At 47.8% G+C, this 15,295-nt stretch overlaps 1 protein-coding gene across 1 annotated transcript in view; it reads right to left on the reverse strand.

The window, feature by feature from the left end:
• Window positions 1-5,858: 5,858 nt before the first annotated feature.
• SLC7A5 (solute carrier family 7 (amino acid transporter light chain, L system), member 5) overlaps window positions 5,859-15,295 on the reverse strand; it is a gene marked incomplete at its 5' end in the record, with an annotated part of 30,668 nt that continues 21,231 nt past the window's right edge. Inside the window, 7 exons of the mRNA XM_010001105.1 lie at window positions 5,859-6,008; window positions 7,849-8,026; window positions 9,180-9,329; window positions 9,657-9,753; window positions 10,389-10,492; window positions 11,898-12,021; window positions 14,468-14,512. Of these exons, the coding sequence (XP_009999407.1) occupies window positions 5,953-6,008; window positions 7,849-8,026; window positions 9,180-9,329; window positions 9,657-9,753; window positions 10,389-10,492; window positions 11,898-12,021; window positions 14,468-14,512 (754 nt within the window). The remainder of the gene's footprint in view (window positions 6,009-7,848; window positions 8,027-9,179; window positions 9,330-9,656; window positions 9,754-10,388; window positions 10,493-11,897; window positions 12,022-14,467; window positions 14,513-15,295) is intronic.

Genomic DNA, 15,295 nt, shown 5'->3' on the forward strand with positions numbered 1-15,295 from the left:
GTTAACCACAGACATAAAAGAATCAAGAAATACTAGAATAATAATAAAAAAAAATACATTGCAGGAGACATCTTGTTTTACAAGGCAATTTGTTGAAGTTACTACTGGCTGACCAGCACTGGATCAGAGGTGGAATAGCTGTGTTGGCAGGAACACAAACAGTGTAAATAGACAGTGCTGACTGTAGAAGTATTAAGACTAAAATATATTTACCCCTTAAAATAAATAGAATGTCATCTACAGCAACATTTAAATTAGTAAAATATTTTTAATGCAACCAAATATAACAAAACTGTAAATCAGGTCTAGATTTTCTTCTGTATGTTAAGATTCTTTCCCCCCCGCCCTGTTTAAAAAAAAACAACAAAACAAAACAAAACCCAACAAAATACAAACTTTAGAGGAAAAGTATCTCTGAAAAGTCAGATCATTCACCAGAAGTGCATTTCACCCTCCTTTTGCATCGTGGGCTGGCACAAGGCCTAGGTACCACTTAAAATTCCTCCTCTGTAAGGATTTAGGTGGGACACAGACCTCACCCTCTGAACAAATCAGGATATTTTCCCTACCTGGGAAGTTCATCCTGGCACAGGAGGCACAGCCAGACCCTGCAGCTCCACATCCCACTGGCTGGGCTGGGGGAGAAGATCCGAGCGCCTGCAGAGCCCCTGGGCCAAGATGAATGTTCCCCATCAGGTGTAGGTATAAAGTCTCTTTTTAGGCCATTTAAAAATTAATTCAACATTTAAAAAAATACTATTTCTTTTTTTTTTCTCATTAACACTTCAACAACTGGAGGAAGTAACACTCCTTCTCAGGCAAGGAACAGGGGGCTAAGAGCAAAGAAATAATCCTCTGGACATTGGTCCTTAGGGGTGACCTAATCCAAGCTACATTTCCTATGTGCAGCTGAAGGGCACTTGCTTTGACTCCCAGCACCATCCCACCCCACACAGCCCCTGCCCCAGCTGTGAATTCCAGTTTGAACCCTGGAAACTGGGAAGAAACTCCTCACGTATGGGCACAACCAGCCTCAGGCTGCTCATCCCCAACTCCTCAAGAAGCCACCAGAAATGAAGAGCCCCTTGAACATCCCTCAACACTGAGGTCTCACAGGAGACCCTGGCACAGGGAAGGTCCCTGGGAGCAGATTCCCATGGTGGTAGGAGCCAACTGCTGAGCTCCCTGGCTGGCAGCCAAGTGCTCCCAGCTCCAGCCAGGTCGGCGACGCTCCCGCAAGGCTGGGATTCAGTCCCTGGGGCTCTGCCGAGGTAATGGCGCCGCCTGGCAAACCTCAGCCCCAACCCTGGGGGGGAACTGGAGCCATCTCACCCCTAGGCTGCCCTTTCCCAAGCTCCAGGAGGAATCTTTTGTTCCAGCCCTTTCTCAGTGGCCCACCTCCCCTTCCCCTTGGATGTCATCCGAACCCGAGTTGCACAGCCAGGGGCTGGAAAAGCTGGTGTCCCACAAGAACAGCCCCGAGCATTGCGCAAGGACACTGGGCTATTTCCTTCCTTTTTTTAGTGTTTATTTTTTATGAAAGCCCAAGAACACTGCAGCCTCAGCTGAAGGCACAGGTACCTTCCCCAACTGAGAGAACACCTGCCCTCTTGTTCCTTGCAGCCAGACCAGGACTCTGCCACCACCACCATCGCTCCATGGTTGGGAAGTTGTGGCTGTGGGGAAGAGCTCTGCAGCCACCCCACCATCCCCCCCCTCAGGGCATCCAGGGCAAACCCACAGCAGAGGAGCCCATGGAGAAGCCTGATTTATTCCCCTGCCCAAGCCACCCACAAGGAGAGGGCCTGGAGAACAACAAAGCCATTTCTTAGGAATTTCAATCTAGTTGAAGGGTCTTTAAAGTTTGTTCAACAGAAACACAGACCCTTTGAACTTAAGTCTCCACAGAGGGGCCCATTAAAAACAAAAGCTTGTTCACCACAACATGGTGTCTGAGATGGAAAACGCTGCAGGAAGTTAAAAATTAAAGATTATAAAAATTCACCCAGGATGACTGAACTCTCCCCCTCCCCCCCCATTTTTGGCCCGGACCATTTGGCAGGGCTGAGCAGGGCTGGTTCCCCTCTCAGTCAGGAAGAAGGTTTCTCATGTAGAAGGAGGAAGCCAAGGGGTAAGGAAGCACCTGGCTGCCAGCTCCGGCACGTCCCTGCCCTTCCGCTCAGCCATCCCTGCGGGATGCTATTCCATGAACACCCAAACAACAACTGCCTGGGACTCTAAGTACTTAAAAACAAGCTAGGAAGAGTGATAATTGAAAGGAGGGGTTAGTGCAAGGACCAAGGGACTACTGTGGCACAGCCACCCCTTGCAGGAACACGCAGCCATGGCTCCACAGTTGGACTCAATCTTAAAGGTCTTTTCCAACCCAAATGATTGTACAACCTCACAGACCCAGCAGCTCTGGCTGTATTTCCAGAATACTGTCATATGAAATAGATTCACGAGGTACCTCGTTTCACTGTAGCTACTGTTTAGGAAAGCAAACTGATGGTTCCTGTGGTTGTGGGTGTCCTTTGTGGGAAGGGTTTATCTCGTTGGTGGGTAGTGACAGGCATGACTGATCACGGGCTCAGCGGGGCACAAGAGAAACAACAGAGAAATCCCACATCCAGTGTTGGGAACAATGAGAAATTTTCTGTGAAGTCTCTGTTGCTCCCCTTGCCCTTGGTAACATCTTGTTCCACATTCGAGGAAAACAAGCAGCCAGGAGGTCTTTCCTGGAGGTGTAGTCTCTCTTTTTCCATGCCCAAATTCAGCTGAGCACAGCAAGCCCCAAGGGCAGCAGCAGATGTTCCTGGTTGCTGATCTGAGTTACTGGACGGCAGATGCTGCCAGCAGCCCCTTCACCCACTGGAGTGAAAATTGCTTTAGTTTTCTTTAGTTTTTACCCCCTTATGATCTCCCTAAACTCCAGGAAAAAATAACTCACCCTCTGCCAGCCATGTCACCAAGCTCTGGTGGAGGGAAACTCTTGGGGTCAATAAATCAAGGATAAAAGAAATCAGGTTTCTGAATGGCAAACTTTGAGATGTGAGCTCAGACTGAGCAAATTCAACATTTTTTTGTCATTCTGTGCTGGTACCTGGTTCAGCTTCTTCCTAAACCTCTATTGCCATGGAGATGGTGGCAAGATCACCACAAAATATATGGTATCAATGCCAGAGCCAGCAGGTTAGTACAAGAGAAAAATCTTCAGCAGCAAGTGAAAAATCATAAAAATTCATAAAGAGCAAGCAAGTTAAGGATTTAATTAAGAACAGTTAATTCATAAAAAAATATTTCTCACTGTGACATCTCCTCTTTAAAACCAGTGTGAAAAGTTCACCAAGAGGCTATCATGTAGTGATGGTCTTCATCACTGATGAAAGTCAATTAAAGACTTGTCCAAACTCCATGCCTTTGGGAGACCTGGACCTATTTCTGAGCTCTCTGTGGCTTGGACTTGAGTGCTGATTTACATTGGCCTGAGGTGGCTGGGAGTTAAAATCCCTTTGCTTTGCATCACAATTAATTCTGCTGGTCTGTGTTAGCACTGAGAGTCCCTACGTTGAACCCAGGCCCTGCAGGAAACCAGCCCCAAGACCATTACAGCCACAAAACCTGCAGATCAAGTGGGAGGTGACAGACTGAGGTTCCCTCCATGAAACAGGTCCAGCATAAATCATAATTTCCCATCACTGCCCTGCGAAAACATCAGCCTTCAGCTGGAAGGATTCAAAAAATTGCCTTCAGGTTTTGTGGCTCATGACCTTGTTTCTGCAGACGCCTCCCTGCAGGCACTGAATCTGAGATGCTCCAATTCATGGCATGTAGGTCCCTGAACAGCCAGGCCCTGGCCATAACTTTGGGTTCTTCTACACTGTAGATGTACCCAGACCAGCTGCAAGTTAACTCCAGGAGAGATCAATGCTGACGTGTGAAGCTACTGAGCTGGCTTGGCTATCTCTGTGCTGCCCTGGAAGAAGCAACCTGACAGCAAAGGTTCTTCATGTGACGATTGTCTCCCTCACTCCTCCTGCCCCATCTCAAAGCAAAGACATGTGGTTGGTGAAGCAACAGCAAAGAGCTGCACAAAGACACTCGCTGCCATAACCACGGTCACTGTCACACACTTCAACAAAAGCTGCCACCTCCTATAACACGCACTCTTGGTTTTTTTACTATGCAACTTCTTAAAAGGACAAAGCATGAGCTAGTACCACTGGTGTCCTTAATGCCTCTTCATCCAAAAGAACTCTATGCTAAGAGGAGAATCCAGTAGAAAGCAATAACTCTTGGAGGATCCCAGCTTCCAAACAGCTTAGTTCACAAAAAATATTGCAGAGAAAAAGTAGTTCCACAACCCATTTGCACAAAGCACAAGCACAAAGATTTGTCACAGAGACTGAAGCAGCTCACAAGATGCTTTTGATTTCCTACTATCATCTTGAGCGTAGACACACAATGAGCAAATTGTTCAGCAGCTGCAGTTTTGCTGAAAGGGTGATGCTTTTGACCAAGTAAAGCAACATATTCTTAAGAGGACAGTTTTGACTACCCGGGAACTAGAGGAATTCTGGGTGGGCTCAGGGGATGTGACTGCACCACCCACAACAGCAGAACAAGACTTCACATGTGGATGGTGGCTTGTGCTCAAAGATCCCTCCCTGAATGGGAGGGTGTTGGTGGGGGCATCTCTCCAAGCCAAACCTGATGCTGCAGTTCTGCTCAAAGGAGGACCAGGCCCTCAGTCCCTGCTTCTTAGAGCAAACTAGACCATCTACAGCAGACTGAGATCAAAGCCAGGCTCCAGCCTTTTGGGGACATCTGCCCCCTTCTACACCACCAGACCCAGTTGGTCCCATCTCCACTGCACGTTCTAGAAGAGACACAGCACAACAAAGGACACAGTGACAGGCAGTGCCCAGGCAGAGCCCAGGGAAGAGCCAAAGGAATCCTACTCTTAATTATTCTTTGCAAATGGTTTAGGGGCAAATGAGCAGGGCCATTTGGAGAGCATGTTGCTCATCCCATGCTGAATGACGGCCTACCCACAGGAAAATGTGGGGCTAGCAAGACAAGGACTTGGCTTTCTGCTAACTGCAGTTCTCTGGGTTTATCAGGAGGAACTCCACCCTCAGGCCTGCACCTGCCCCAGTGCCAATTCCCAGGGCCATAGGATGGGTTTTCTGGTGAAGAGCATCCCAGAGGACAGGCTCAATAGCAGGGAGATTGTTTGGATCTGAGAGTTAAAAGCCAGGTAGTGGCAGGGAACCCTGACTGCTCTTGTAAGGAACGCAGTGAGTCAGACAAGGCTTCCCCAGACCATTTCTCTGACACTAATTCTGCTCTGCCTTGTCTCACCCAAATCATTGCCAGTGGACAGAGTCCAAAGCCTCCAGCAGCACATATTTTGGTATGAGTGTGTGTGTGTGTGAGCGTGGGAGCCAACATCAGCCAACCTCTGCTTCCCACCCATCCCACCTTGGTAAGGCAGGTGGGCCAGGCTCAGGACCACCCTGTGGCTTTGTGAGAGCCCCAGGCATGGCTGGCAACGCAGATTGACATTGTCTGGAGGATCCCAGACCCAAACCAAAAAAAGCCTACAGAGACCTGAAGTGCAGCCCTCAGTGTCACACACACACAGATGCTGGTCAGACTTGCTGCTGCCGGACAGGCTGGACCCCTTTAAAGCTGCTGGCAGGAATTCCTCCTCCTGGCCCATGGTCGTACCAAGAACTTCTCACTGCAGAGCTGCTTGTCTGCCAGGCTCAGGGGTGGTGATGGGGGGACTGGAGGAGACAAGGCAGAGCCAAGGACATGGTGTCAGACAGGCAGCAGCTCCCACGGGGTGCTCCAGGTTTTATTTACGAGGGATCAGAAGCATTTTCTCCTTGTGTCGTCTTAAAATATTGTGCGTTTCCTCGAGATCAGTGTCTCTGCTCTTCCTGCTTATGATTCTTGTGGAACCACTTCCATCAGCTTCTGGCACAGGACTGTGGCAGAGACTGTGGGGGAAGAAAGCAAAGTACAGGTCAGATATCACATGCAGGGGCCCCAAACAGATCCTGGTCTTGGTTCATGATCCTCTCTGCTGCACAAGGGCTGACCCATGTGCCTCCCCACCGTGATTCTGAGCAGGATTAGTCCCAAATGCAATTTAAGACTTGAAAGCAAATGTGCCACTGGCTGCTCATTGCTCATCTCTAGAACTTTAACATGTAACACTGGGAGCTCTGCTCCTGCAAGGATGCTGTCCTGCCCCAGGGTGGCTCCATGGCCTCTCGACACCACTTTCTAATGTAATGGGGATACAGGAACTAAGTTTGGATGCCAGAACTACCAGCAACCAAAACTGAGTCAGGCACAACAGCAGAACTGGGCACAGAAAATACAAGCTGATGCTTTTACTTCCCATTTTGAAAACATTACCTGTATGAGCGTCTTTAAAGGCTTGAGTACCCCAGACAAAACCAACTCAGGATGCTGAGCACAAGGCAGACTTTATTGAGCAGGTCAGGAGCAAAGGAAGCACTTCAGATAAAAGTCTGCACAGGAAAGGTGCTAACCTGAAGTAACTTTATTTTTCCACCCATTAGTTCTGGTGGCTGACAGCCAAACACACCTGTGCTTTCCCCTGCTTCCGTCTGCCTTCAGACATCACAAGATAATCTTGCCTGGTAAAGCTAAAACTAATTCTAAATACATGTAAGGTCAAACTCAGATCAGTTGGAGGTGATCAAATTATCTGCAATATATGAATATACACATTTAAAGTTCATATGTTTCTAACTGGACATTTGAAGGATTATCATTCTGTGTTCCCAGAATATTTTCAATATTCTCCTTGCAAGCTTCTGGGGGAGGAAAACAATTAATATGATAATTTGCCACCAAGGCATTCAAAAAATGGCTTTTCCAGGAACTGAGCCTAACACTCAGAATAAAAAAGTGTTTGAGAGAAACTGAGAGAGAGAGACAGGGAAAAAAAAAGAATAGCAAGTGCTGAGCACTGTTGAAAGCCTTTTTCTTCTTCATAAAAAGCATCCAGCTAAGGCTGGGCATTTCTGCTTGTCTCCTTTTCTAGGTCAGCCTGTTGCAGGAGAGCTGGGAAGCAGATGGTGGAGTTACTTGGACAACATGGATTGACTTTCTTGATTCAGTTGTTCAGCCAGAGGTTACATGTGCCAAGCACAGCCTCTCCATTCCTTCAAAACACACCATGTGCAGGCCCAGTGCTGGGAAACCTGACACGAAGATACCTTAAAAATAAACCTTGTAAGAGAAAATATCAAGGGGGATTTTCTCCTCCCTTTGCAATTCTCCTCTGCCACATTCAGATGCCAAGGAGAGCTTTGACTGGATCAGGGATGTTAGAACTGGCTAAGAGAAGGACTGGGACTAATTCTGAGTTTTCAGCAGTCAAATTGAGGCCAGCTGTACTAAGACTGTTACTGCTTTTCCCTTCCTACTCCACTAGAAAGGGATTCTCTGCTGACAGAAGCCTTGACCCTGTGTTTTTACAGGAAGCAGAAGAACGGCAGCAACGTGCTCAAGGAATTACACACCCCTGCGTGACAACAACCTGTTTGCCAAGATAAAAAAGCCATGGTACTTGGCCCAAACTCTGCAATTATTGCAAGTCAGTGTTGCAAGGAGCGTTTTGGGTGCCTGGTAGATAAAGTAATCATCAGGTTAAAACTTGTTGCCGTTACAGAACAATTGAGGAGAAACCTCCACTACATGAAGGAGAGCTGGTACTACCAGCTGCAGCGTGCTGACTAGGAAACTGCTGGCTTTGGAGCAGAAGCCAAGTCTGCACCCTTGCCCTTCCCTAGTGGTACTTACAGATGCCTTGGAGAACCCACTTGGGCTTGTTTTGCCACCAGACTCCAAAGAGGTAAACAGGGATCCCGCTGAAGATGATTACAAAGCCAATTGCACATTCTTTTGGTGTCATCCAGAAGGAAACAACAATGAGGAACAAGCAGGCCAGGATGAAGAAAACGGGCAGGCAGATGTTCACCTAAACGAGGAGCCAAAGAACAGATTAGAAGTTGTATCAGGGGAGCAGGGGACACTTTCTAGTGAAGTGTATCTAGCTGTAGAGCCTGGGGCGAGAAGGAACTCATGCTCCACCACGGGACCCTGTGTGGACAGTGCTCCTGTCTGCCCTAGTGCTCTGAACAAGGGGACCGTGACCTTGAACTGCCATGGGGAAGGTATGGATACTCTTCCTCAGTCCTGGAGAAAACAGATGTAGGCTGACATGCACATTGAAAACCAGCAAAACAAATCATAGAGTCGTGGCTTGCCAAGAGTCACAAGCCTTTCTCAGCACCCTTTTTTTGACCCCAATTCCATACTTGAATGATTCCTTATAAAAAGCATCTGTACCAACAGCATCAAATTCAGCAGCAACCACAGCACAAGCCATGGCACCTTCATGGGTGATTGTCAGGGGACTCAGCTACACTGCTGTGAGCAGGGAACCCACTGAGAGCAGCCCACCTCTTAGAAGAAAATCCAAAACCCAAAGGAAAACACCCTGCAAGGAGTTACTTTGGGACAGCACCAGTACAGGTCTGAGAGCTTGTTTGTCTCTGGCTGCCTGTTGCTGGGCAGAGACCTGAGTGTGCTGGAGGATGAGTGAGAAACATGCCTTTCAGAAGGGCAGACATGCTTGTGGCTGACATGATCTTGGCCTCCTCCCAGATGGGACAGGCACTGCCAAGCTGGCCAAGGACAAAGAGAACACAGTTCTCATCTGTGCAGGCGTGGGCTTGGCTGCTTTGTTAAAAAACTATTTGAAGTGGATTCCATGATGGTACAGAGTGTTTCACTGAGAACCACAGCCTGTGATTTGTCCTGGGGAGTATGTTAGTCACTGAGAGCTTCCCACTGGGCTACCCCACCAGAATAGCCCACATCTCTGACACCCAGAGCCTCCCTCATTCTGATGTCCCTATGGCCACGGCAACTTTGCCCTCTTGCACCAACTGGCATTTGGCAGATTTTCATGGGACACCTGCATGAGCTGCACCCCAACTTTTCCCCTGCACATGTGCAATGCTAGACACAATTCCATCCAGGACAGGCAGCCATACTTGCTGAACCTTCTCTGGTGCTGAAAAGGGACTCAGTGAGGACCCATCAGGCAATTACCCCACTGTTCTCACCTTGATGGGCCTTTCCAGCTCTGGCTTCTTGTAACGCAGCCACATCATGCCGATGATGGCCAGAGCCACACACAGCCAGTTGAAGAAGCTGAAGAAGTTGATGACTGAGAAAATGTCGTTGGAGAAGGCATAGAGAAGGGTCATGACACACTGCATCCAGGAAAAAAAAAAGCCATTAGCAAAGGCAGGAGGCAAACCCACATATGTTACAACACTAAACACAGGTATTTTAGGATTTTTTTTTGCCAGGGAAAGAATTGGGTTGATTATTTTTCACTTATTTGAGCTATTTTCTGTTGGTGCCTGGAGTAACTTAGAAGTGGAATATAAGGATATGAGGAGAAGTAGGAGGGTCTGTCCTCTCCTGTAGGTGTAGGAATGGTTGTGTCTGGAGGTGGTGCCCAAGTAGCCCCACTCCAACAGGATCATACCTCTTAATCCCAAGTTGATGCCCATCCCCACAGCCCACGTACTTACTGTGAAGACAAGGGAGGGCATAGGAGTGAGAAGCCTAGGGTGAATCATCGACAGGATTGAAGGCAAGTGTCCTTCTCGGGATCCCACAAAGAACAGCCTGAGGTGGGGGAGACAGAGCAGTTACCACCTCTGCAACCTTCAGCCCTAGGCTGGGGTTTGGAGCCTGCCAGGCTAGAACGCCCAGGCTCCACACGCAGGTTTTCCACCTGAGTGGTGCCTTGTACAATGCCAGCTCTGCACTTTACCACGGAAGGCTGGAGACAAGCAAAGAAGGCATGAAGCAATGTATTTATGGTCCTCCTTTCCAGAGAGGACAGTAAGGGACTTTTCCAAGACAAGACGGAAGATGCGTCAGAGTTGGAACCATCTCAGTCCCCATCCTGCCCTGTCCTTTCTCCTCTTTCTGGAAGGATTCTCAGCTCTAAAGTTTTGTAAGTTTCTGCTTTTCATTAAAGCCACTTTCTCAGGCAACATCACTGAGCCCCAAGCCTGTGTTTATGAATCAGCAGGACTTTGCCTGAGGAACAGAAGATCAAGACCACTGAAACAGTTTCCTTTAAACTGGATACAGTTTTGAAGTCTTTTCATTTTTTCCCCTGCATTCCTCACATGGTCTCCAGACCCTTCACACTTTGTGTCTCCCCGCAGCCATTCTTTGGAGGACAACTCCACGCGAAGAGGCATGAAACATGACTTGTAAACAAAAACCACAAAATTGAGCAAGAAACCTACCGGGAAGAAGTGAAGAGAGACCCATTGACAGATCCAAAGCATGACAAGCCAACAAAGACAGGAATTATCCAGGACATGACACCAAGGTGGTAGTTCCCAAAATCCTAAGTAAGGGGCAACAAGAGAGACATTTCACACCCAGAAGATCCAAAAGAACTCCCAGCTGCCTACAACTCAGTATCTGAAGGGGCCTACAGAAGAGCTGGGGAGGGGCTTTTTATGAGGGCCTGTAGTGAAAGGACAAGGGGTAATGGATTAAAACTGGAGGGGAGATTTAGGTTAGACATTAGGAAGAAATTCTTTAGCATGAGGGTAGTGAGACCCTGGCCCAGGTTGCCCAGAGCAGCTGTAGCTGCCTCATCCCTGGCAGTGTTGAAGAGCAGGTTGGATGGGGCTTGGAGCAACCTGGGCTGGTGGGAGGTGTCCCTGGCCATGCAGGGAGGTGGAACTGGAGGATCTTTAAGGTCCCTTCCAGCCCAAACCAGCCTATGATTCTGTGAAATTTGGACAAATGACATAGTGCTGAAGCTGTTATGGAGTTTTCCATATTGCCATGTGCTGTTCCTCCTTCCTGAAAAACCTTTTTGTGGAACTGCAAAAAAACAAGCCGAAAGCCCTTCCCTCAGAGTGAGGACACAACTTTTATCAGAATAGCTATCCAGAAGTTCAAGACAAAAAGGAAACTGTGAGGAGATGCAGACAGGCAGTGCCTGCCAACTGCTGAGTAAGGAACCCTGGGACACAGCCCCTTAGAAACACGGTTGGGGTTTTGTATCATCAACTGTCCCTGCACTGCTTCCCTGCAGCTTTATGCCAACATTGTTTTATTGATTTCAAGACCTGCAAGGGCACAGAACTGGAGCAAGGCAACATGGACTGGTTTCTCCAGTAACTCAGCACTGACAGCATGCAGGCTGGAGCAGGGCTGGGTACCACCCCAAGGATGGAACGATACCACCTGAATGGTCCAGACCAGCTCATCCTAGACTGTAAGATAGCCAGTGGAGAACTGAATATTCCTGGCCACACTATTTGCAAGGTCACACCAATCTTCTCCCTTCTGAAGCAACCAGGATTTCTGACACAACTAGGATTTCTGACACAATGGCATTTTAATTGACAGAAGGATTCTTTTTCTCTCTTCACTAAAACAAGGAAGGCACAGAGAGAGAACAATCTAGTTCAGTATTAAGTGAATGACCTTTTCTCATAAATATCATGCTCTGGTAACTGATGATAAGTCATGAGGCCAGCAGCAACCTTGCATATTTACAAATGAGGAGCAGCATTAACTGTCTGCCCACCCTTACTATTGTCTGTGATTAATCCCACTTGGTATCACACTGTTCGTCCCTGCTCCCGTCACAGTTCCTCTTTATCTTCTGTCAACCATCAGGGTTTTTTGTAAACAGCCATGGCCAGTCTGGAACAAACTCAGAGATGTATGCAGAGATTGTACATCTGATTTAACCAGCCCTGCGAGTCACAGCAGAAATGCACCCATCTTACCACAGCCACGGCTTCAGACAGCAGCATCTGCTCCTTCGTCAGGGTTGTGAAGTAAGCCAAGTTTGTCAGCACATAAACCAGAGTGACTACAGGCAGTGAGATGATGATGGCCAGAGGCAGGTTTCTAGGAAGAAAATACAAATTCATACAATTGTAGAATGCCTTGGGTTGGAAGGGACCTCTAAAAGTCATCTAGTCCAACTCCCCTACAATCAGCAGGGACATCTCCAACTAGACCAGATTGCTCAGTGCCCCATCAAGCCTGACCCTGAATGTCTCCAGGAATGGGGCCTCTATCACCTCTCTAGGCAATCTCATATTGGAGAACTTTCTCCTAATATCCAACCTAAATCTACCCTTTTCTAGCTTGAAACCATGACCCCTTGTCCTATTGTTACATGCCCAGAGAACAGCTCTTCCCCAGCTTTCTTATAGGCCCCTTTCAGGTACTGGAAGGTTGCTACAAGGTCCCCCTGGAGTCTTTGCTTCTTCAGGCTGAGCAACCTCAACTCCCTCAGCCTGTCTTCATAAGAGAGGTGCTCCAGCCCTCAGGTCATTTTCATTGCCCTCCTCTGGACACACTGTGTTGGAGCACTGCAGCTCAGAGAGTTGTTAATGCAGGGATGGGTGGCTCTCACTTTGAGTTGCCTTGAGCCATTCTGCTCTTCTCTGTCTCCTCAGCATGTCCTATTTCCCAGGCACATACTGCTCCCCTGGGAGAGGAGAAGATGCCCACATAGGGACAAGCCTGGAGGCTGCAGATGTAGAGTGAAGGATTATGGCAGAAGGGACTTTTTGCACAGAGAAGCACTGGCTGTACTTCCAGGCAAGTCATTAAAACCAACCCTTGCCAGCCAATGGCAGGCGGCCACACACTCACGTTGGAAGGGACCTCTAAAAGTCATCTAGTCCAACTCCCCTACAATCAGCAGGGACATCTCCAACTAGACCAGATTGCTCAGTGCCCCATCAAGCCTGACCCTGAATGTCTCCAGGAATGGGGCCTCTATCACCTCTCTAGGCAATCTCATATTGGAGAACTTTCTCCTAATATCCAACCTAAATCTACCCTTTTCTAGCTTGAAACCATGACCCCTTGTCCTATTGTTACATGCCCAGAGAACAGCTCTTCCCCAGCTTTCTTATAGGCCCCTTTCAGGTACTGGAAGGTTGCTACAAGGTCCCCCTGGAGTCTTTGCTTCTTCAGGCTGAGCAACCTCAACTCCCTCAGCCTGTCTTCATAAGAGAGGTGCTCCAGCCCTCAGGTCATTTTCATTGCCCTCCTCTGGACACACTGTGTTGGAGCACTGCAGCTCAGAGAGTTGTTAATGCAGGGATGGGTGGCTCTCACTTTGAGTTGCCTTGAGCCATTCTGCTCTTCTCTGTCTCCTCAGCATGTCCTATTTCCCAGGCACATACTGCTCCCCTGGGAGAGGAGAAGATGCCCACATAGGGACAAGCCTGGAGGCTGCAGATGTAGAGTGAAGGATTATGGCAGAAGGGACTTTTTGCACAGAGAAGCACTGGCTGTACTTCCAGGCAAGTCATTAAAACCAACCCTTGCCAGCCAATGGCAGCAGCACATGCATTCCCTCCTGGGCAAAGGAGAAGCATTTGTGCTGGTGGGTTCCCTGTGGGAGCTAGAAAGATCAGGGATTCAGCAGGTGTTTTTAGGCTCTAACTCTGTGCAGCTGGGCTGGACTGATGAAACTGAAAGAAAATTATTTCAGACACAGCCTGAGTGGGTCTGTAAAGACAAGGTTGTGTTGGTACCTTGGTACCAATTTGCCTTTGCAAAGAGTCTAACTTCATTTACGAATGGAAATTGAAAAAGGAAACCCTGCTTGATGCCACGTAGAATTGGTCTAGTGGTGCTCAAAGCCACAGGAGGAGCCAGTCAAATATCATGCCTGCAAAAAACTTTTTTGTAACTGTGTTTGTGAAGGAAAGGGCATATCAAGCCTAATGCTTCCCAGCAGGCACTAACCACTGCCAGGGTCAGCCAGTAATGGGTTCCTGCCCAAGCAACCCTGAAGCTTCAACAGTGCCTCTCAGGCACCTTCCCTATGAGAAAAATGATTTATCAGCCATGTCCTGCTTTGGGGTGGCCCATCCCCATCCCACCAGGTCCTCTGCATAACCCTGGAAGGCAGGAGCAGCACAGGAAGCAGCTCTTGCTCAAGAGAACAGGAAAAGCACGTGACAAACATCTGTTTACACAAATACTCTTGTGGGAGTTTATACAATACAGCAATAAAGCCAGAAGTGCTTCTTCCTCGTCTATAATTCAGAGATGTGCCATGCCAAGGAAGCAGGACCTTCCAACAACATTGATAATATTAGCAGTACAGGAAAGCTGAGTGAGCAACTGCCCTTCTCATACAGAGATTATTATTTGCTTTCCCCTGCCCCAGGGAAGAACAATGTCATTAATTTCCCTCATTTTCTATTTCCCTAGAAAAAGACCTTGGCTTCTTGGATGACTAGCAACCCCTGTTACACTCATGAGGAAAGGGCTCCTCAAGAACTGATTTTCTTCACAGGGAAGTCATCACAGGACACACACCTACCTGTAGGGATTTATCATCTCTTCTGTAACAAAATTCAAGTAATTCCTGTAATTTAAAAAAGAACAGTGGTTAATTCTGGTTAGTTCATGGAATAAATTAAGCCCTTCATCTAACTCACCTGCACAGGAATTTCAGGAGGAGTAAAGAGACTGAAACCTGCAGTAAAACTTGTGATGGCTGATGCCTAGTCCAAGACATGGCACAAGCCCTGGATAGTGCTGGTGGCCCAAGCTCACCATTCTGCCAGCTTCCTTGCAACAGAAAAGCTCTCCAGGAGCTTCAGTTTGGTACTCTAAATAATCTCTTGGCATGTACCACATCTCCCCCTGCTAGCTAAACCCACCCTGCTGCTTTTTCTTAAAACCATGTACAAGCTGCACCAAGCAACCATCATCTGCTGCCTCTTCTAAATCCCATGATCACCACTGCTTCTTTTTGTTACTGTGTCCTGGCTGGCAATGGGGCATGAAATATGTCTATTAACACAACCAGACAAACCCAAAACATCTGCCTTATTGCTCTGCTTACTAGAAAGTCGACCACACTCTTCCTACAAACACAATGTGGAGACAAAGGAGTGAACTAAGATGGTCCCACTTTCATTAATGTTATATTCTACAAGACTTGAAGATAGAAATGTGGTCACCAAAGAAGTCAATTATCTCTAACCTTAAATTTCCACTTTAGTTCAGAGAAAAGAAGGCTAAGGGGAGACCTTCCTGCTCTCTACGACTGCCTGAAAGGAGGCTGGAGTGAGGGGGTATTTTTGTTTCTTCTCCCAAGTAACAAGCGATAGTATAAGAGGAAATGGCCTCCAGTTGTGCCAGA

The sequence above is a fragment of the Chaetura pelagica genome, unplaced genomic scaffold (assembly GCF_000747805.2).
Source record: "Chaetura pelagica isolate M959 unplaced genomic scaffold, ChaPel_1.0 scaffold227, whole genome shotgun sequence".
Lineage (NCBI taxonomy): Eukaryota > Metazoa > Chordata > Aves > Apodiformes > Apodidae > Chaetura > Chaetura pelagica.